The sequence below is a fragment of the Calonectris borealis genome, chromosome 29 (assembly GCF_964195595.1).
Source record: "Calonectris borealis chromosome 29, bCalBor7.hap1.2, whole genome shotgun sequence".
Classification (NCBI taxonomy): domain Eukaryota; kingdom Metazoa; phylum Chordata; class Aves; order Procellariiformes; family Procellariidae; genus Calonectris; species Calonectris borealis.
This window is the reverse complement of record NC_134340.1, coordinates 1170297-1190862: the sequence shown is the minus strand read 5'-3', so window position 1 is coordinate 1190862 and position 20566 is coordinate 1170297. Positions and strand designations below refer to the sequence as shown.

The 20566-nt window shown below is 46.8% G+C and overlaps 1 protein-coding gene across 1 annotated transcript; it reads left to right on the top strand.

Moving 5' to 3' along the window:
• The first annotated feature begins 13235 nt into the window (after positions 1–13235).
• Positions 13236–14786, top strand: LOC142094097 (uncharacterized). The gene has a single exon (XM_075175936.1). The coding sequence runs from the start codon at positions 13236–13238 to the stop codon at positions 14784–14786; it is 1551 nt and encodes a 516-aa protein (XP_075032037.1).
• The last annotated feature ends 5780 nt before the right edge of the window (positions 14787–20566 follow it).

Below are 20566 nucleotides of genomic sequence, written 5' to 3'. Positions count from 1 at the left end.
CTTTGCAGGAAACAAGATTATCTGAAAGAAATGTCAGAGTGTTATTGTGTCTGCTAAATGAACTGCATTGGGATAAGGGTGAAACGATTATAAGAAACATGAATCAGCAGCAAGAGTAAAGTTCTCTTAGTTTGCCCTTGGTTTCCCAAGGCAGGTTGGCTCAGAAAGAATTATGATTTGCTCTTTCTTTTTCTTCCTGCTCCTGCTCTGACTCTGTCTTATCTTGTTCCTCCTTTCTGTTCTGCAATGTGGGACAGCCCTGTCAGGTCTAACTGAGGTAGAGCCACTCCTTTGAACTTGGAGCTGATTTACACTTCAGAGCTCTTCCTCCTGTTGCTTAGCTCTTCCCAACGTGTTAACTCCCTTTCATTTCTGTCCCGGGAAATTGATGAGAGGAGCTGGCAAATAACAGATCTGCTGGTTTGATAGCGGTTTCAGAAAGCCAAAATAATAATAATAATAAAAAAATGAATGCTGAAGACAAATATTTTAAAACATTTGGTTTATCAAAAAGTAGAAAAATATAAATCTGGGCCCAACAGGATATTTTACGTTGACAAAATTGGAATACTTCATTTGATTCTGCTCCTTTTAAAATGGTTTCCAGATTTTACTTGGAATTAGAAACCTGAGGTGCTAAGGCCTCAGGGTGGACCTCGCCAATAAGCTGATATCTTTTTGTAGAATTAAGAGTCGTTACAGTCACAATAGGCCAACTCCTCCTCTTGCTCTGGTTTCACTCTGACTTCATTGATGATGTAGTGGATTGAGGTTACCTGTGGCACAGCCCTTCCAACTGTCATGGAAAGAATTAGCAGTGGTAATGCGTCCCTATGTTTCTGGATTATCATGGCCACTAATAATACCTGTAGCTTGCATGAGTCAGAATAATCAGGAGGGATTTCTTCTCCCAAGGCCAGTAACGTGCAACAGGCCAAATGGGGCTTCCTAACAATTTATGAAACTGCCTCTGTTTTGTAGGCTGCTGAGGGCAGGCACCAGGCTCAGCTGGATTGGTGCTGTGTCTTTGGTAAAGCTTGTGTTGCTGTTTTTCTAACGACAATCTAAGGGCACAAATAAAAGTTTAGAATCACAGAAGTGTTGGTTGGAAGGGGCATTTTTAAGTCCCCTCAAGGCAGGACTAGCACCAACACAGGTCATTTGAGAGTGTGCAAGTTCATTCTCCCTTCCCCATGTTGCCTACGTCTCTCAGCACGTCTTCAAAGCAAATTCATTCCTCTCTTCTACATCCTTCTAGATCCTCCAGATCAATATCACTTATCTGTCGCTATTTTCTTTATAAGGACCTGATAAAATCTTAAGCCAAATTAATATATTGCTTTTGACATGGTTAGCATGAATGAGACAGCACACTAGGAATACTTTCACCCTTCTGCTGCCTACAGCCCCTCATACTCCCAAATCTATCTTTTACAAAGTAATTCTTCAATGAAATCGAAGTTTTAAAAATGTTCTTGTTATAAATAGCAGAATCACAGAAAATAGATTTGGAAGGAGCATTTAGACCTTCCCTGAAGGCAGGATCAGTTATACTTAAACCAACATAATTTTATCTAATCTCTTCTTCAGAAAGGGTCTAATTTAGCACTTAACTATCCTCAGATTTACACGCAATCTGAACTTGCCTTGCAGAGTCATTCCAAGACTGCTTGTCCTACCCCAATGCCCACAATTTCTCTTCTTTGCAGGAATCTTTTGCATATTCAAAGGTATCAAATAAAACACTTCTTTAAAGAGTCTGCCTACATTAAGCCAAGCAGTAAAATTACAGACATCACAAAAAAGTATCAGTATTCTCTGACTTACCCAACCAGTCAACAGGGAGAAGCACGAAGTCGAGTGGATGGTGGAGCATGGAGATTTGAGAACTTTTATATGGTTTCAAAGCCCTGCCTTCTGGGAATGAGTCCTCCTAGGTAATGAGCTCATTCTTTCACAACTGCCGTTGTGCATTTCCTCCACAGACTTGTTTTACACGTAGGCATTGCGAAGAGAGGCTTTTGGTACAGAATGCTTTTTAATCCCCTTTCTGACTAATCCGATTTAACAAAAAACTTTTTGTCTGAATAAAGGTCGTACCCTCAGGTTAATACATTCATTGCAGACCCCGTTGAGATCAGGGGTCTTGGTGTGGTGTCAACCAGCCTGGTTCCACTTCAACCCATGCAACTGATGTCAGCTAATGCCCCCGCTTCTTAGGATGTATTTGTAGTTTAAGACAGGGGGGCTAATCCGTACTTCTCTCTCCTGCTTTTCATCAATGAATTCTCTGAAGTGACTTCCTTGAGATTCTATAAACTCGTGAGGGATGGGATTATTCTTTTTCCCGTTAAGATGTTCATAGATTTCATTTTTCTTTCATTTCAGAACAGATAATGTTGAATGCATGTTATTTTCCTTGCTGCAGAAGATGCAGCTCCCACCCATCTAAATGAAACAGAAGAGGGAACTGAGTTTATCTCCATGTATCATGTGAAAAGTAAAGGGATTTTTTAATAGTATATAAGATTTATCACATCCAAAGGGAATTTGGACACTGGTCTCATTTAGGTGCCAGGGTGGCATTTGAAAAGATGTTTCAATCTACATGTGAAATAAAGGGAGCTTGTAGCGTTTATTCCTTAAGCATTATTCCATGTAAAAAACAGTTTATTGAGTGAAAATAGCTCAAAATCTCAGGGAGCTATCAGGATACAAGTCAAACAGTCCTCATTTCTGATGGTAGGATTATTTTCAGCAGTGGAGACAACGCGTCCCACACAGAGGTGAATTTCATCATATTTGGTTGTCTTGGGACTATCTTTGTCCTGTCTCCACCATTTTACCAGAGCTCTTATCAGAGCACGCACTCCAGATGCAATCGTTGCAACAGGCTGAGCTGGTACCCGTCACCGGTTGGGATTCCTGGGCTGCAAATGTAAGAAGCTGTTTCTAGCTGTGGTGTAACTTCCTCTGTTAATAATCATTTGGCAACTGAAGGACAGAACACCTGAATTTTAGACCACATCTTCTTCTCCCATAGCGTGACTTCATCCGTGCAACTTCCTTTCTTGCCTCATGGCAGGTGGGGCCCTGCCTTGCTGCCTGCATGGCTGGCTCTGGAAGCTGCTTAGCTTTAGTCGCCAGCCTTTGCTAGCGAGGGGAATATCCCAGCCCCAGACCTAACCCTGACTCAGGCCTCACCTGCTGCTCTGCTGGTACAAATTGCAGTCGTAGCTCTGCTGAAGGCAGGAATTAGGACACTTTCCAGCAGTGGAGAACCTGCCTGTCTGCTTTCTAGGTAGCATCATGCTTCGCGGTTATCAAAATAGCCCTTCTGCTGAGATATGCTCCTGGAATATATCCCTTCAAAGCAGGAAGATAGAGGGAATAAGCTCAGACTCATAACAAAAGTGGTTTTTATCATTGCACTTGTTGGCCTGAAGAGGACAGAGCAGCTGGGTTCGAAAGGAGACGGTGCATTTCATCAGATCAAACATTGCATTTGAATATTTGTGCAATATTCACAAGTGAATATGCATCTTCAGGTCAGAGCTTCAGTAACCTTTGTTACGTCCATCAGTTGGAGCACCTAAGAGAAACAGGGCACGTAGCACTTGTGGAACAGTGTTGAGGCAAAGACTGTGCAGCCATGGCTCTGTGTTGAGACATTGCTTTTATTTAAGCAAGCAGTGAGGTTTCTGGAATATTTAGGTGTCAAATTTCCAGCCACAACTTGCAACATCGCGTGATTAAAGAAAATCACTTTCTATAGCTGGAAGGGAGACGACCTGAACCCTGTCTGGAGATCAGAAGGTGGGGCCATCCTGACCGTAAACACTGGTTTGGATCCAGGTCTGGAGAGGCTTGGGGAGGTCACTTCACCTCCATGTCAGCAACCTCAGCAGAAAAATGATGGTAATTATCATCGAAGAGGCTCTGAAGTCAGCCCATGGACAGGGAGTGAATGTTTTTCCCATAGTAGAGGAGTAATTGCTTTCCCCTTCCATGTGAATTGCACAAAGACTATTTTTAGAGGCAAATGCCATATGCAGTGAAACCTGCCTTACTGACACATTTGGGAAACTACACGAGAAACGTGCATTCAGTAAGGTGGCTTTGCAGTGAACGTGGAGCTAAGCAGCTCCTCAGCTCTCACCTGAGAGCTGGTGGAGCCCGGCTCAGCTCCCGGTCGATACTGAAGTTGTACCACTAATTCCAGGGAACATAAGACCACAAGTGAAAGAAATACTGGCCCGAGCCCATCCTTCCTAGACAGAAAATGCTACTCCAGCTCCCACACAGCTTGGTTAGGTGCTGTGCTGCTATCAGCCCATCAGTGGCCTTGCAAATGCTGATCAGGTAATTAAGTCCCCAAAAGTCTAAGATGCCCTGGAAGGCATGCAGCAGTGACGCTAGCAGCTCCGAATGGAGGTCTGTAGCTGTCAACTTTATCTGGCTTATCATTGAGATGAGTGTCTCAATATCCCTAAGGGTCCTGAAGCTGTATTTCTTCAGTCTGAAAAAAATGATCAGCTTTTTTAGAAGTGAAGACCACCGCAGAGAACCTCAGTTCAGGATGTGAAATGCTCGCTGTGATCCTCACCTCATGTCTGCATGGATGCTCTTTGATTTTTCTCCATCCAATACTTTGAACCTTTGTGCACAGAGAAAACGATCCGAGGAAACTATTGCACTCCTGGATTTCACATCTTGGTGTGATTCAGAAGTTGCTGAACTGGATCTCCCAAGACATGGCTCGCCCTCATGGCTTAATTAGACACTATTTCATTAACACCCCATCTTGTTCTTTATTACTGTGTCTGTCATCATTTTAAGGTGGACATCTTGATTAACTCATCTCACGAGACAAAAGACATAATTATCTGTTACTGAATTTCCTAGTATCGGTCTGTCTGCCTGCGAGTCCGGTCACTAAAGCATCTTCTCTCCTTGTGCTGGAGACTGAGTGTCAAGTCATGGAACAGAAGACAAGAAGCTGGTCACCCACAGGGGTGGCCAAATGCTGTAGTATCCAAGTACTGGATATAAAGTATCCATGCATCAATATTTTCTTTTCTGCCTGTTATTTTATGATGGATTCCTCTCTGGTTTTGCCACAATACAGCACCTGAGCTTCCCAGGAACCAGAGGGTTTCCTATTAAACCTATATCAATGGATTAGTTTAACAACTCTCGAGACGCGCATGGCTGAATCACCGAGTTAAGTCTGTGACTCTGCCTTCATAGTTACAAAACCTATTCCATAAATTCGCCAACCTCTATCTTAAAGCTTGTTCCATATTTTGATTCCAGTTTTCTGATTTGGCAGCCTGTTCCAGAGTCTCCTTGCACTACTTCTTGAAAATTATCTCCTAATTCCCTGCCTAAATTTCTTCCTAACTGCTTCTGCAGAATTGCTGTGCTCCTCGAGTACAACAGATTGCCTCATTGAAAACCCATTGGGCACAACAGGAACGGTTTCCAGTCAGCCATCACATCAAAGAGCCTAATTCTCAATTGCTTCATTCATGCACTCGAACTCAGGAATGAACTTGTTGGAGTTTAGCCTGTCATCAACCTTTTCTAGGCCATACACCAGGATATGCAATTGTAAAGTAGAGCAGCCTGGGGGTCACCCTCGCTTTGTGCTCATCTTTGCAGTGCTGCTGCTGCTGGAGAACAGTGTAGCTGGGGTACAATGTCACGTTTCAGGCTTCCCTGCCCTCTTGGAAAGGGACGAAATACCAGCTTGCTGGAGTATCAGCTGCATGGTGGTCAGGCAGGTGCTTGGTGCAACAGGGAGGTTCTCGGGGCACCGCTTGCATTTGGATTAAGGTTGCTTAATGCTTCTGAAGTCAGAAAAGACCTTGAATGTCCCTGAGGTTTAGGCCCCACATTTTGAATTTCTGTGAGAATTTGCTGCCTAAGTTATTTTTATTGTTGTTTCTGGCAGGACTGAAGCCATGAGGCTTTAGAGCAGAGCATTTGGAGACGTCCAAACAAGAACAAGCTTTCATGCTTCAGGTGTGGCCAACACAACAGCCTTCTGCTGCTAAAATAGAAAATGCCCAAGAATGGGGAGTTTTCTCTCCTAAAGGTCAGGAAAAAACACTTGTTTCTGCAAATTGGGCAGTTTTGGAGCTGTGAAAAAATGTACACCACGTACAGCACAGGCCCTTTTCTCTGGGAGGTAGGGCTCCTGGGGTATATAAGGACCTCTCTGACTCCCAAGTCTGTTACACTGCCTTTGCATTGATTCGTTGCTGCACTGGTGGGTTGGGTAAGTTTGATTCTGATGAATCTATTAAATACTGTTTATTAGACTTGCCGTAAGATGACTTACTGTAGGATTAGAGTTTGGTGATGGCAGTTTCAGACTCTTCCATTTGCAAATGGAATTAATTAAGATTAAATTTCAGGAGCTGCAGGCTCTAGGAATCAAACTGTTTCTTCTCCAACTGTTTCTGCATCTGTGTAATGCCACAGATTAATGGAGATAATCTTGGTTATACCTATGCCATTCTTGTGACTTTGATGGCATCACACCGTTGCACAAGGTGATTATAGGAAGAGAATCAGGCCCAGAGGACTCGGAGATTATACAAACATGCTTTGCATTATAATCCTAAAACTGCTCCATTAGCTGAATTGCTATGGAAAGAGGAAATTTTAAAAGCTTAGCGTGTCCTGAGCAGCTGATTTAATAACATGTTCTGGCTGATAGAACAAACTCCCTTGGGGAGGAAAAGGAAGGGTAAATCCCAGAGCAGCAGGGAAGATTTTGAGGAGCCTCTCAGCCTTGCACGAATGCTGTGTCTGACAAAACAGACTCTGACCCAACCTTGGTGTCCACAGAGGTGTTTGGACTGCAAACCAATACTGACACGGTTGAGTGCTGGAAAAGGGATCATCTGACAAGGCCTGAGTAATGAAAGGGACATGGAGCAGATGAATATAGAGCAGGAAGATAGCTTGGGAGGGGCAATTACTGGTCTTCAAGCTCGGGAGAGAGAGATTTATCTTGGATCTTCTTTCCATTGCTCTGAGTTAGTCATTAAAATCATAACAATCCTGATCTCTCACAATTTGCTTCATTCTAACACCTGTATGTGGATGAAGGTGAACCTACCAGTGTTTATGATAGAAAAGTGCTGCTTTTGGTGCTGCTTTTCTTTCCCCTCTTGGTTTCTCGTTTTACAAAAAGAAAAACAAAGTGCAATTTTTTATTTCCTCAAAAACATTGGATTTTTTTTGATTCCTATAACGTTTTTCTCAGTCCCTGGCTTGCAAGAAGGGTATCCTCCCGGCTAAATCAGCAGCAGTGCAAGCGAGCAGCCCCTCTGCCACCTGCAGTAAGCAAAGCCATGCTGGAGCTAGCACCAGTCACCCAGCAGTGGCAGAGTCAGACACAGCAAGAGCCAAAAAGAAAAGAAACCTGAGGAGCTTTTTACATCAAAACCAGAAGCCAAGAAATACCCACCACCAGCCAAGGCACCACAAGGTCTCGTTTCTGTGCCACATCTGGAACAACAGCAAAACCAGAAGCCGAGTCGATGGCTTCCCAAGCCAAAGTAGCTCCTGCATATGGAAAGTGATGGCAGAGGAACAAATTCCGGGGCATGCCATGGTAACTTCATGTTCTTATTGTTGGTGTGATAGAGGCTCCACTAGATACATTTCACAGCTTCATCTTCTGCGGCTGGGTGCCTTGGCGACCACATGCTGCTTCCCCGTTCAGAGCAGAGGTGCTGGCAGTCCCTGGAGCTGTGCTGCCAGGGGCTTCGTGCCTTTGAATTAACGCCTGTTGCTGCTGCAGAGGGGACAGCTGTGGCTGCGATCAAGCTTTGGGTTCATACCTCAGCACCCAGGTTTCTCTCCCATTGGAAGCCCAGCTAATGGATGGTGTAGCTGATGGATATGGGTGCTGGGGAGAGAGAAAGTTGTGTTGAAACTCCACAGCTCAGCTTAAGTATTTTAAAAGTCGCCAGGGCTATTATGATCAAGTAGTCAGATTTTCTACAGAGACTAACCTCCACTGAGCCTGGCAGCAACCAGAACAAAGAGGTGTGTGGGGCTACTAATTGCAGAACAGCAAGAGTTCATTAAGTAATAAAACACTTTTAAAATGAAGCAAGAAGGATTCGAAGTGAGGAGCATTGTAATGCATGGTGGGGTTAGTATTTTGCCTTCGGTGCTATTAAATCATTGAAATAGCAAGCCTGTGAATTTACTGCTTGCTGGGCTAATAATATGTTAAGTTTTATTATCTACAGCCTGTATGCTGCTTTCTAATTACAAGTCTGATACAATGAAAGTGCGATCTCTGCTTATTCTCTCGTGTTTCCTTTATTCTCCGGCCTCCCCTCCCTGCACGCACCTTACTGCCCTGCGGCGACCGACTGAACAGACTCACTCTCCTGTGAAGAACACGACGTGCAGCCCAGATACTGTTTCAGTGCGTGTTCTCAATGCCCAGAAGCACATGTACATGGGAGCACCTGGAATAAGGCACGCTGGGAACAGGAGGCTGTGGTTGGGCTGCAGGGAGCATTGGCAACTCAGATTTAACTTCATGCCAGTGCCTTGGTACAATAAGGAGCATTCAGACATTAGGATCCTATGGCTCAAAGGCACTGGGCTGGGTCTAGTTCACAGGCTGCCAGTTTAAACTGTTTTCCTGGAAAGAGAGTGCATCTGAAGGCAGTTTCCCAGCTACCAGTCTCTGGTTCTGCAAGGCTGTTGCAGGAGGTGGTTGCATGTGCAAATGCTGCGCTCTAGTGGTTTGCACAGCGTGGAGGAAATGTCCATGCCGTGTGAGTTTGGAGGACATGGCCATGTCTTGGTGAGGCTGGAGGAAATGACCACGCCTCGGTGAGACTGGATGAAATGACCATGCTTTGGTGAGGCTGGAGGAAATGGCCATGTCTTAGAAAGGTTGGAGGAAATGGCCATGCACTCATGAGACTGGAGGAAACGTCCATGCCTTGGTAAGGCTGGAGGAAATGGCCGTGTCTTGACAAGGTTGGAGGAAACGGCTGTGCCTTCATGAGGCTGGAGGAAATGGCTGTGCCTTGGTGAGGCTGGAGGAAATGGCCGTGTCTTGGCAAGGTTGGAGGAAACGGCCGTGCCTTCATGAAGCTGGAGGAAATGGCTGTGCCTTGGTGAGGCTAGAGGTGAGACCATGCCTTCATGAGGCTGGAGGAAATGGCCATGCCTTGGTGAGACTGGAGGAAATGTCCATGCTTTGGTGAGGCTGGAGGAAATGGCCATGTCTTGGAAAGGTTGGAGGAAACGGCCATGCGCTCATGAGGTCGGAGGAAATGGCCATGCCTTCATGAGGCTGGAGGAAATGGCCATATCTTGGCAATGTTGAAGGAAACGGCCGTGCCTTCATGAGGCTGGAGGAAATGGCCGTGTCTTGGTGAGGCTGGAGGAAATGGCCGTGTCTTGGCAAGGTTGGAGGAAATGACCATGGCATGGCGAGACTGGAGGAAATTACTGTGCCTTGGGGAGGCTGGAAGAAATGGCCATGCCTTGGCAAGACTGGAGGAAATGTCAATGCGGTAGCGAGGCTGGAGGACACGGCCATGCCTTGGCGAGGCTAGAGGAAATGGCTGTGTCTTGGAGAGACTGGAGGAAATGGCCATCCCAGACCCATGCAGGTACTTCTTCAAGGTGGCTCTATTTCTTCAAGACAGGACTCTTTTCCTTGGCTTTGCTGTCGGAGCCTACCACATGCGGTGTCCTTCACTACGCACTAGTTTTAATGCTTAACAACTCCCCACTGTAGTTCCCTCCTGCTTTACAGCTCCTTGCCTAGTTTATTGGGGTTTTTTTGGGATTGTTAATGGAGCAAGGTTAATTTTACATCACTTGAGGTTTCAACTCAATATCCCAGATCACACCTAGCCAATTTGCCTTGTTTCTTCTACCTTCTTTTTTGACTGGCTTGTTCTTCTGCCAAATTTCTATATTTGGAGCCAGCAGGGAGCTTTGCATTCCTGGTGCATTGGCTCATGCTCCAAAATTGCTGCACTGTGACGTTGCTCCTTTGCATTCCTGACTTATTAAAGGGAAGGTGGTGGATTCCCTAATGCCTCACCTGGCGTCTCCTCCAGGATGTTTTTCAACTTCTCTCTTCATACTTCTCAGTGCCACAACCCTGTTTTAATGCCTTTTCTCACCTTCATCTCGTGCTGTTTTCCAGGTTGAGTCAGGCATGTTAAAAAAACACAGGAGACTTTCTTAGCTGACAACCACTGCAGGGCAGGGTTGGCTTGTGGGAAGAAGGTGAATACTACCAGGATATGGACAGATGATGACGACAGAAGCACACATTTTTCACAGGCATCGTCATGCGAAAGCGAAACACTCATTAAATTGTTACATAGTGAAAGTCTCCAAAGTTGCTATGTTGCCAAAGTTAAAATGGAGCCTAATTGGGTTTCTGGGGTTTTTCTTTCTTTCTTTGATTCTGTAGTTTTGGAGTGTACTGATTTAGATACATAGTAGTACAGATGTTCCTGGGTATTAACATGAAACACAAGTTATTGTTGTGATCAAATAATGAAAGTTCACCTGGGCTTTCAGTAAGTTAGGCAGGTACATGCGGGGTTTCAATCAAATATGGAATGAAATAAGGATTTTTTTGAAGGTCGGGGCGGTGCTTGCATCCAGACTAAAATAAAAATAATATAAATGTGAACTGCTTACTTTGGTTAGCAGGGAGAATCCCACCTACGACCTTTGGAGCTAAAAAGCAATGAGGAGTTATGGTTTTGGATCAAAGAACCAATTTCTGCAGGAGAGATGCCACAACAAAGCCACATTTTTGTGGTTCAGGCAAAGATGAACACACTCGGTGCTAACCAGCAAGGGTCAGGATTCATTCTTGCTGGAGAAGCCTATGGTAAAGGGAGCATTTCACCCTCTGTGATTCTTGCCTGGTGTGGGACATAGTTGTCCAAGAGTTCCTAAACTTTATTAGGTTTCATTACAAAATTATTTATGGACCTTTTTCTTCACCTCAAAAACCACCTGGGGAGAGCCATTTCTCTAGTTCACAAGAAACCACAGTTTTTAGTAAACATACTCAGGAACTGGGTTTCATCTCACCCAGTGCTAGATGTCGGCGGGGCAGAGCACTCCTCTGCGCTGGCCCTCCTCAGCTCTCCTTGTAGGAAGAAATTGTCACTTTTGGGGGATATTTTATGTAACAACGTACACATGAGAGCATTGATTAGATGTTCAGTGACTTCAGAAAATTAATCTTCCAGTTTTCTAATCAGATTCTTTAATCTGGGTGCAGTGTGTGATAAGAAGTTGACTCACTGAGAAAGTCACCACAAGACTAGAGGAAGTTTATCTGCTCCCCGTGCTTTTTGTGGCCTGTCGTGCTGCCCGTCACAGCTTTGATAGCTGAGCTTGTTGTGTAAGAGCTGCAATCAAACGTGACTGTACCTCATCTTTTCCGTTCATCTGATAGTCACTGGACGGTGTATTCCCATTGCTCTGATAACAGGTGATTGTGTTGGGATCACGGGAGCATTGGGACACCAACAGCCAGGTGCTCTCCAGAGCTACGTGAGCTAAAAATGAAGTTCTCTATGGATGATGAACTGCACCCACCCAAGGGGGTGGTTTGAACTTTTCTAGGAGCTCCTGTTTTTCCTCAGAGGAACCAGTGCCCTGTGTCCAGCCTGCACACACCACCGACCCCGGCTGCTGGGCATTATAGGGCAGATGAGAAGCGCTGCCAGCTCTAACCAGGGACTAAAGTTGGAGAAGGACATGGAATCGGTGCAGCTCTCACGGCATGAAGCCAATGCGGGGTGTGTGCGGAAAGAGGCCAAGTGATGGGATGCCCCCATTTCTGGGGACCACCAGGACATTTCCAGGGACCGTGAGACCTCTGGAAAGTCATAACACTATGTTATTGGGCGCACTTCTACCTTGCAAAGCCCCTGAGGCAGGGGATGCCACTATTGCCTGCCTCTCCAAATACCATTCAGTCTTACCATGCCAGGGAGGATTATACAAAAGGTAATTACTCTTACTATGGGGAGCTGACATTCAACTACTCATCCTCAGGGATGAGTACACTGATGCTAGTCACTGCGAGTCTTGCACACAGGACAGCTTTTGTATAGGAGCTAATAGGATATGTCGTGGGTACCTCATACCTTCAAGGCACGCTTAGTAGCTATATAAAAGCTCTCCTTGTATTAGGGCTCACTGGTCACATCACAAAGCTGTTCTCACCAGGGAGCTGGGTAAGTCCGGTTTGTCCTGAGCCTCTGTTGCTGCTGAAATGCAGATTTATTTATGGGTTTTTTACATATAAAAAATGCTCTATGGGAAAATTTTTTAAAACTAGTCGGTTTGAATTGCTGTGTTGGAGTGGGAGTGCACTCTCTAACAGTGTCTCCAGCTGGGCATCCGAGTCCAAGAGACACTCCTGAAAAATGTGAGGAAAGGTTGTTAGCAGTAATTGGAGTGCTGCTGTTGTTGTTTGCTTTTGAGGGTGCCTGACAACAGTCAGAGCAGCTTTGGTGTATCAGGGAACATAATGCTAGAGGAGCTGTAAGCACGTTTGTTTTCAGTTGTGGTATCGCTACCCTTTAATTGGCTTTGGTTCCCTAATGAGCATGAACTTTGTGATGCTGGGACTGTGAACCTCTGCCTGCCCGCGGTGTGACAAGATCACCAAGCAACGGTGACTTGGGTGCTCTTTGCCTCTTCTGCTATGGCAGATGTGGCCAGAGGTTCCGAGCTTCTTTCTGGGTTGGGCTTTTTTCTTGATGCATCAGCAAGAGGTCAGAGGCAGTCACCAACCAAAAGCAGGAGGGGAAAACTGGATTTAATGATTGAAAGGCAGCTCTGAGATCAGCCGCTCCTCTGCTGACCTCCAAGATCAGTTCTTCTCTGTGGAGGTCCAGGTGATGGGGAGGGAGTTGCAGTTTGGGGAGATATTTAGTGTTACGTGTCTCTGAATTTCCCCACTGTTTGACTTAGTGCCGCCTTTCAGAGTTAAAAATGATGGGTTGGGTCCTTGGCTGCTGCTGGCGTGGTTTTGAGACTGTGGCATAGGTGGGACGTGTCTCTGGCACCCTGCGAAGCCAGCCGGTCCTGCGGCGCGGGCAGCAGCGGGACTGCGAGAAACTCAGCCGGGAGCCTGTCTGAAGGCTCTGCTTTCTCACGTGTCGTTCCAGTCCTGCCAAAGCCTCACCAAGATGTCGTGCTACCTACAGCAGTGCCTCCCTCCGGTCTACCAGGACCCCATCCCCATCCAGTGCCCGCCGATGTACGCTGCCAGACACCTGCCAGTGCCTACCTGGCACTCGACACTGTGCACCCCGCAGTATGTGACCCCCTGCATCCCCCGGCAGCAGATCATGTCCTCCAGCTTCTCCCAACAGCAGTGTGTGACCAAGTGCGTGCCGCGGCAGCAGTATGCAACCAAGTGTGTGCCAGAGCAGCAGATCCTACAGCAGCCATGTGTAACTCGGTGTGTCACAACTTGCACGCCGCAGCAGCAGTGTGCGACCAAGGGTGTGTCGCAGCAGCCTTGTGTGACCAAGTGTGTGCCGCAACAGTGTGCAACCAAGTGCGTGACCGCCTATGCCCCCCAGCAGCAGTATGCGACCAGTTGCATCCCGCAGCAGCAGTGTGCGACCAGGTGCGTGACCACGTGTGTGCCACAGCAGCCGTACCCGACCAAGGGCATCCCACAGCAGCAGTGTGCGACCAGGTGCATCCCGCAGCAGTGTGTGACCACGTACGACCCGGGGCAGCAATGTGCAACCAGGTGTGTCACCACGTGTGTCCCGCAGCAGCGTGCAACCAAGTATGTCTCGCACAAGTTTGTGACCTCTTGTGTCCCACAGCAGTGTGCCACCACGTACGTCCCGCAAAAATGTGCGACCAGGTGTGTGACCAAGTGTGTCCCACAGCAGTGTGAGACAACCTGTGTCCCACAGCAGCAGTGTGCCACCAAGTGTGTCCCACAGCAGTGTGTGACCAAGTGTGTCCCACAGCAGCAGTGTGCCACCAAGTGTGTCCCACAGCAGTGTGTGACCAAGTGTGTCCCACAGCAGCAGTGTGCGACCAAGTGTGTCCCACAGCAGCAGTGTGCCACCAAGTGTGTCCCACAGCAGTGTGCCACCAAGTGTGTCCCACAGCAGCAGTGTGCCACCAAGTGTGTCCCGCAGCAGTGTGCCACGAAGTGTGTCCCACAGCAGCAGTGTGCCACCAAGTGTGTCCCACAGCAGTGTGCCACCAAGTGTGTCCCACAGCAGCAGTGTGCCACCAAGTGTGTCCCACAGCAGTGTGCCACGAAGTGTGTCCCACAGCAGCAGTGTGCCACTAAGTGTGTCCCACAGCAGCAGTGTGCGACCAAGTGTGTCCCACAGCAGTGTGCCACGAAGTGTGTCCCACAGCAGCAGTGTGCCACGAAGTGTGTCCCACAGCAGCAGTGTGCCACCAAGTGTGTCCCACAGCAGTGTGCCACCAAGTGTGTCCCACAGCAGCAGTGTGCCACTAAGTGTGTCCCACAGCAGCAGTGTGCGACCAAGTGTGTCCCACAGCAGAAATGTGCCACCAAGTGTGTCCCACAGCAGCAGTGTGCCACCAAGTGTGTCCCACAGCAGAAATGTGCCACCAAGTGTGTCCCACAGCAGCAGTGTGCCACCAAGTGTGTCCCACAGCAGCAATGTCAGTCAGGTGGAGTAAAAATTTCGAGTCACTCTAAGAAGTACTGCTCTGCGTCCAAATGGCCCTGGTAAAAAGGAGTGGGGGGAAGGAAGGTCCACAGAAAAAGAGTGAGGGACAGCTCTGGCGCAGGGGTTATTTATCTCCTCGTACCACCTGCTGAATAGTTCCTATCGCTTAAGTCTGCTTTATCTCTGTTTTCCAGTACTTCCCCTGTAGCTCAGCTCTACTTTGGGCCAGGGTGTGATACTATTTCCATGGCTGCACTCCAGGTACCTTAATCTGCTACAAGGCACAGTTTAGTGGGATGCTATTAAATTCTCACCTGATTGAGACAGTGATAAATTCTCACCTAATGAATAGTGATTTTAAAAAGAAGTTTTAAAAAAAAGAAATAGAAATGTCTAAGGAGTCCAGATCACAACAGCATCAAGAGGACTGGCAGTGCGGCCGGTGCAGGGCTGGCCTGTGCCCAGCTCCGGGTTTAGTCCTGGCCTTGGGAGACAATGTTCAGGTTAACTTGGATTCCACGGGGCTGCGAGTTCTCCAAAACAGCTGTTTTCACTCACAGATTTGGAAGGCAAACATAAATTTGCTAAGCAAACGCTATACGAATCTTACTCCAATGACCTTCATTTCGGAAGGTGGCCAGAAATCCCTGCTGCTTTAAAACACTGACTCTGCGTTGACTTCAGTAGAGTCCCCAGACAAGACAGGATTTCTGGCTCGGTGAAGTTGGTCCTTGCTGAAATTTTATACGTGAACGTTTTTATTCACTTGGTTGCTTTATTTAATATTGAAAACACAACTTGAAACAAAAAAAAGTCTTTGAAATAACACTGAAAGTTGTAGCACGACTATTTTATAAATGTTTATAAAAGCGATTAACTGTATTCTTTATGCTGCCTGAAGATGTGTACTCTACACTGTATTGAAAACAAACCATATATATATATGTATACTTGTATTATACATATATATATACTTAAATAAATAGAGTTGTCTGACCTCAGATTAAATATCTTGTCTTTTTGCCCTCTGGTGATTCTTCTTTATTAAATATAGTGAACTCCTGTCTGAAAAATACAAAAATCCTGTAATATGCCCTATCATTAGGAAAATGAGTAGTAGGTCACACTAAGTAGATCATGTGTATTTGGAGGGCGAAAACAAGTGTCGCAAGACGAAGAGGAGGGTGTGACCGGGGCCGGGACGCTGCCCTGCATCCTGCCGTGCTCCACCCTTGCTCGGTGACCTTGAGGTGCCACCATGGGCTGCCCTCTGAAGGCAAGGAGGTGTCTAAGACCTGAGCATCTAGCAATGTCGAGGTGGCATCTGGCTGCTTCCCGAGGGTGCTCAGTGGGTCACGGGGGAACAGACCCTTTTCACATCTTCTCCTGAATGTCCAGTGTGCTTTGGCCCAGAGAAGCAGCATGCAAGAGCAGCAGTGATCATGGCCTTTCTTCCACCTTGTAGAGCTAGGGATGCTCTCACAAAACCCAAAGTTTTGTGTCCCCTTTAAAACCAAGAAATGAGCAACGGGGTGACCTTCTGAGGAGTTGTCACATCATTGTGGCTTTTCCATAAGAGCAAGAGCCCAGGGGATCGTTAGGAAAATCTTCCTGGGTGGTGGGTGGCCGAGTGGCACAGGACCTCATCTGACAGGGGTGGAGCGGCCGCTGGAGCACGGGGCTTGTTTTGGAGGCAGTTGCGATGGAGTCTGGTTCTGACCCTGGCTCTGACTCACGCTGAGCTGCCAAGTGACCACAGTGCAATGTACCTCGGTTTCGCCTGTGCTTAATTGGGAATAATAACAGCCCCCACAACAATGTCCCATGCGGCACTGTGCGTCTCTCTCGGATGAAAGGACTTTACAGATGCTAATTAAGAACATTTGGATGACAGGGTACGATGTTATCATCGGGTTAATATTTTGCTACCTGCACTGGAAACACTAAACTGAGTATTAGCATTACTGGAAGGTTACTTGATCTGCAGCTTGGCAGGAACTGGATTTATGGAGCTTATAAAAATTGCATTAATCTGCTTACCTGCTCTCTGACGCCAGCTTGATTCCTAAAATCTTGGGACAGATCATTTAACATTAAAAAGGGCGTTGTAGTTCAGGAGAGTGAAACGCAATGCAAGTTAGAGAAATCCAGGTTGGACTCAGTGCTTTTGTGTTCAGTTGCAGAAAATAAGATAAGCTTGGGGAAAGCATTCTCCCCTTTGGTTTTTGTAGCTCTCGAAATGTTGGCATCAACTGGGAAAACATGCACTTTGTATTTTTTTCTATGATACTGAGAGAGATTTTTTTTGTTGGAAAATCAGAAATGTAAATAACAAACCTACCTTCAGGCTTCTGGATTTTCTGGTGAAAACAGAAATAGAAAATTTACTCAGTGGTTCATAAGCCAGAGATCAATATTCTGCTTCAAATCATAGAATCATAGAATCATTTAGGTTGGAAAAGACCCTTAAGATCATCGAGTCCAACCATAAATGTAACACTGCCAAGTCCACTGATAAACCATGTCCACACGTCTTTTAAATACCTCCAGGGATGGCAACGCCGCAACATTCCTGGTGCTTCGTATCGGTGAGAAATTTTCCACCTACTCCATTAAAAGTTAACTTACTTCACCTCTTTTTATTTCAATGTGTGGGACCTCACCTGAATTCCCAGCATGCTGGAACCCAATTCATAGGTGTCAGATTCGCATTAAAGGAAAAAAAAACGCCAGGACCTTTGCTTATGCAGATATGACTACATAAAAATGCATTCCCTGTCGGCACTTAGCTCATGCCACTGTTAATTTTCCCTTGGGTTTACTCGTGGTATAAACAGGGAACAAAAGGAGGGATGACTGGTGCGGAGACTGTGCAGCAGAGCAGGAAATGTGATTTGTGTTTTCAGGAGATGAGCCTGGTTTGATTCAGCCACCTTTCCCCGGGCTGCCCCAGCGCTCCTGCTCATCCCTTCTCCCCTTTGTTGTGCCGGAAAAGCGTCACCTCTTTCGGCAGGTTATTCACTTTGTGGCAAGTCCTTTTTAGTAGCCGTCTTGCCCTTAGCCCAAGGCTTTCACAGCCCCAATCACCTGTCTCTTCCCTGGGTTCCCTGTTTAAGTGAAGGAAGTCTGCATGCCACAGTAATTACGGTCTGCAAAAAGTTGCCGAGAGACCTTCCTGGACGGTGTTTTCAAAGGCACCGAAGGGACTTATGCATGCAGCTCTCATGGAAATGAGGAGTCCCTTGGGCAGGCCCTTTGGTGGTCTCAACTGCAGTCTCTTCCTGGATGGAAAGGTGCGTTTTAGCTGGCCTGGATTTCAGTGGGCAGGCAGGGGATGCTTTGGCATCGTGCAGGGGGATTCGTAGCGTGAGGGCCATGAGCAGCCCCTGCACAAGGCGTCCTTGGCCTGCTAGGAGCTTCGCTGGTTCGGGACATGGGATCAGGAGGTTCCCCCTCACGAAGCTAACAGGTAAGCCAGATGTGCTGCCGGCCGGCGATGGCAGCCCTGCAGAGCGAGGACAGCCATTCCCGCCGGCGCGAAGCTGCACGTGGCTCGGCCAGGACTGGCAGGCAATTAGAGCATCACCCAGCCAAACCGCCTCACTCCCCTAGGGCACTTATTCACTGTATAAAAGCTCTGCCATCGCGGGGCTTTCCTAGGCACTTCTCTCCGGTTGTTCTCACTGATGAAGTGGGTAAGTCTGGCTTTTAATGGAGCTCCTGAAATGCTGTTTTATTCCTGGGTGGCCAGAGCAGGCAGAGGTCCTGCCTGTGTACTCGCGGAGAAGCATCCTCTGGGGGATGCTGCCTTCAGCACCGGCATGTGCGGCTCTAACAGCTGGAGCATCTCCTCCGTGCTAAACCGAAGAATATTGGGAAAGCACTTCCAGATGGACTGTGAAGTCAGGAGTGGGATTTGTGGGCTTTTCTACGCTTTCTGGTAGTTCTAGTCCAAAAGACGCTATTGGCTACATAAAGGGCTCGATGTTGACAGGAGTCAGACATGAGCTTGCATGCAAAAAGGCAACTCCTCTAAAGGAAGTGGCGTGGAGAAATTTGCCACTGTTTTATGGAGTTTAAACAAAGCAACTTTTCAGATAATAGTAAGAAGCTGACCAACTTCAGTGCCATTGTGAAAGTCAGCAGAGAGACTCTCTAGCTAAGTCTGAACATGTTAAAATTTCTATCTGGCTAACAATGATAAAAATAAGTCTGAGATGCAAACAACCCCCTGGAAGGAAGTATTGCCCCCACTTTAGAAGCTTTTTATCTTGATGAGCATCACCAGATATTTTAGCATTGTACAGGTAGTAATAGCAATTGTTATCATTGTTTTTCAATGGGTTGGTTTTATTAGTTTTTATTAGATGATTATTATAATTGTAGTGATAATAAGTTTTCCTAATAATAGTAACACACAGCATTGTTACTGCTAATAGTCACCCAGTGATAGGCTTTTGGAAGATAAAGCACCTTACTGTAATTATAGAGAGAACCAGGGGTGTTCAGGAAATGCAGTTTCTTTACAGTCGTTTAATTATATGCCTTAATCTCCAAACAATTGACAAGAAAACACCATTTTCGATCAAAGTACCTTTCACATGTCAGTGGTTCCAGTACCTGTTGTGCTCAAAATGATCCTGTTAAAAACTCAGAAAACTCCCTGAAGCTGATGTTTTCTGGAGTGGGGAATGAAGTGGGATGGTTTCTCCTACGACTGCCAGGGCCAAGGCAAAGCGAGACATTTCACAGTGGTTTCAGGAGGAAAGTGTGGATCTCCAGGCGGTGCCACCTGGTCCCTTCTCCAGGGATGCAATCTTGGCTAGACTCCCCTTCGTGCTGCTCGCACAGGGGCTGCCAGGATGAGGGTTCGCTATCAGAGCTGCTATGCCAGGCATTTTGACAGTGGGTCTTCGAGCTACCGTATCAAAACGAGGACATGTGGTTTGGTATGACTGTAGTGCAGGACTGGAGGCTGCTTTACATGGGTGTAATTCTCTCAACTTAGTGAAGCTTGACCAGTTAACACCAACTGAGATTTTGCCTTGATAGCTTCTCCTTTCCTGCTATAGTTTCACCAAATACTTAGAAACAATCCTGTTGTATTTCCTCTTTTCTTTTCTTGAAGATGCCTACACAACAGTATGAAGTTGGCTTGCAGAGTCAGCGAAGCTGATGCTATGGTAGCAAGCTCAGAGCCTGTAATTGCACGCTGCCAGCCCAGCAGCCCGCTGTGGGACCGTGAATCGGCAGGTCATACGTGCTGAGCTCCGTGCTGCCACAAACCTGTCCTTACCCTCAGCTGGCTAATTTAACCTCAGCTTGGGTTTGCCCGCATGAACTGCAGCCACACCTGAGTATTACAGCATGGACACGCCTTTAATTTTGGCTTGCCTTTCATCTCTCATGCTTGGGAGTTGCAGGACATAAACTTGAAAGGACGTCCCAGTGGGGACATAGGAGGTTTCCAGGAAGTAAGACAGAGGGTCATAATGTCACTTCTCCTTGGTGAAATGCTTTAATGGACACATAGCTGGTCCTTGAAGGGCAACATGAAAACTCCCCAGTTTGCCTAGCTGCAGTCCCTGATGGTTTCTGGGCTCTTAAGAGAAGGGTGTGGGGGCATGAGCTGAGAACAGACACTCCTCTCCTCGCCTGGGTAATCACAGCCTGGTCTTGAGTCACTGAGAGCCTCTGACCTTCCAGAGAGCTAGGGCGTGGGCTTGCTATGTTGAGATACCTGCAGGGAAACTCCGAGTCCTGCATCACAAAAACCAGCCGATGCCTATGTGAACTGTCTGTCTTTTTCCTGCTTCTTTCAGGCATAAGCACCTTGCATGACC

Excerpts from the sequence above, each read along its gene's own strand:
- LOC142094097 (XM_075175936.1), top strand. The coding sequence starts at position 13,236 with ATGTCGTGCTACCTACAGCAGTGCCTCCCTCCGGTCTACCAGGACCCC.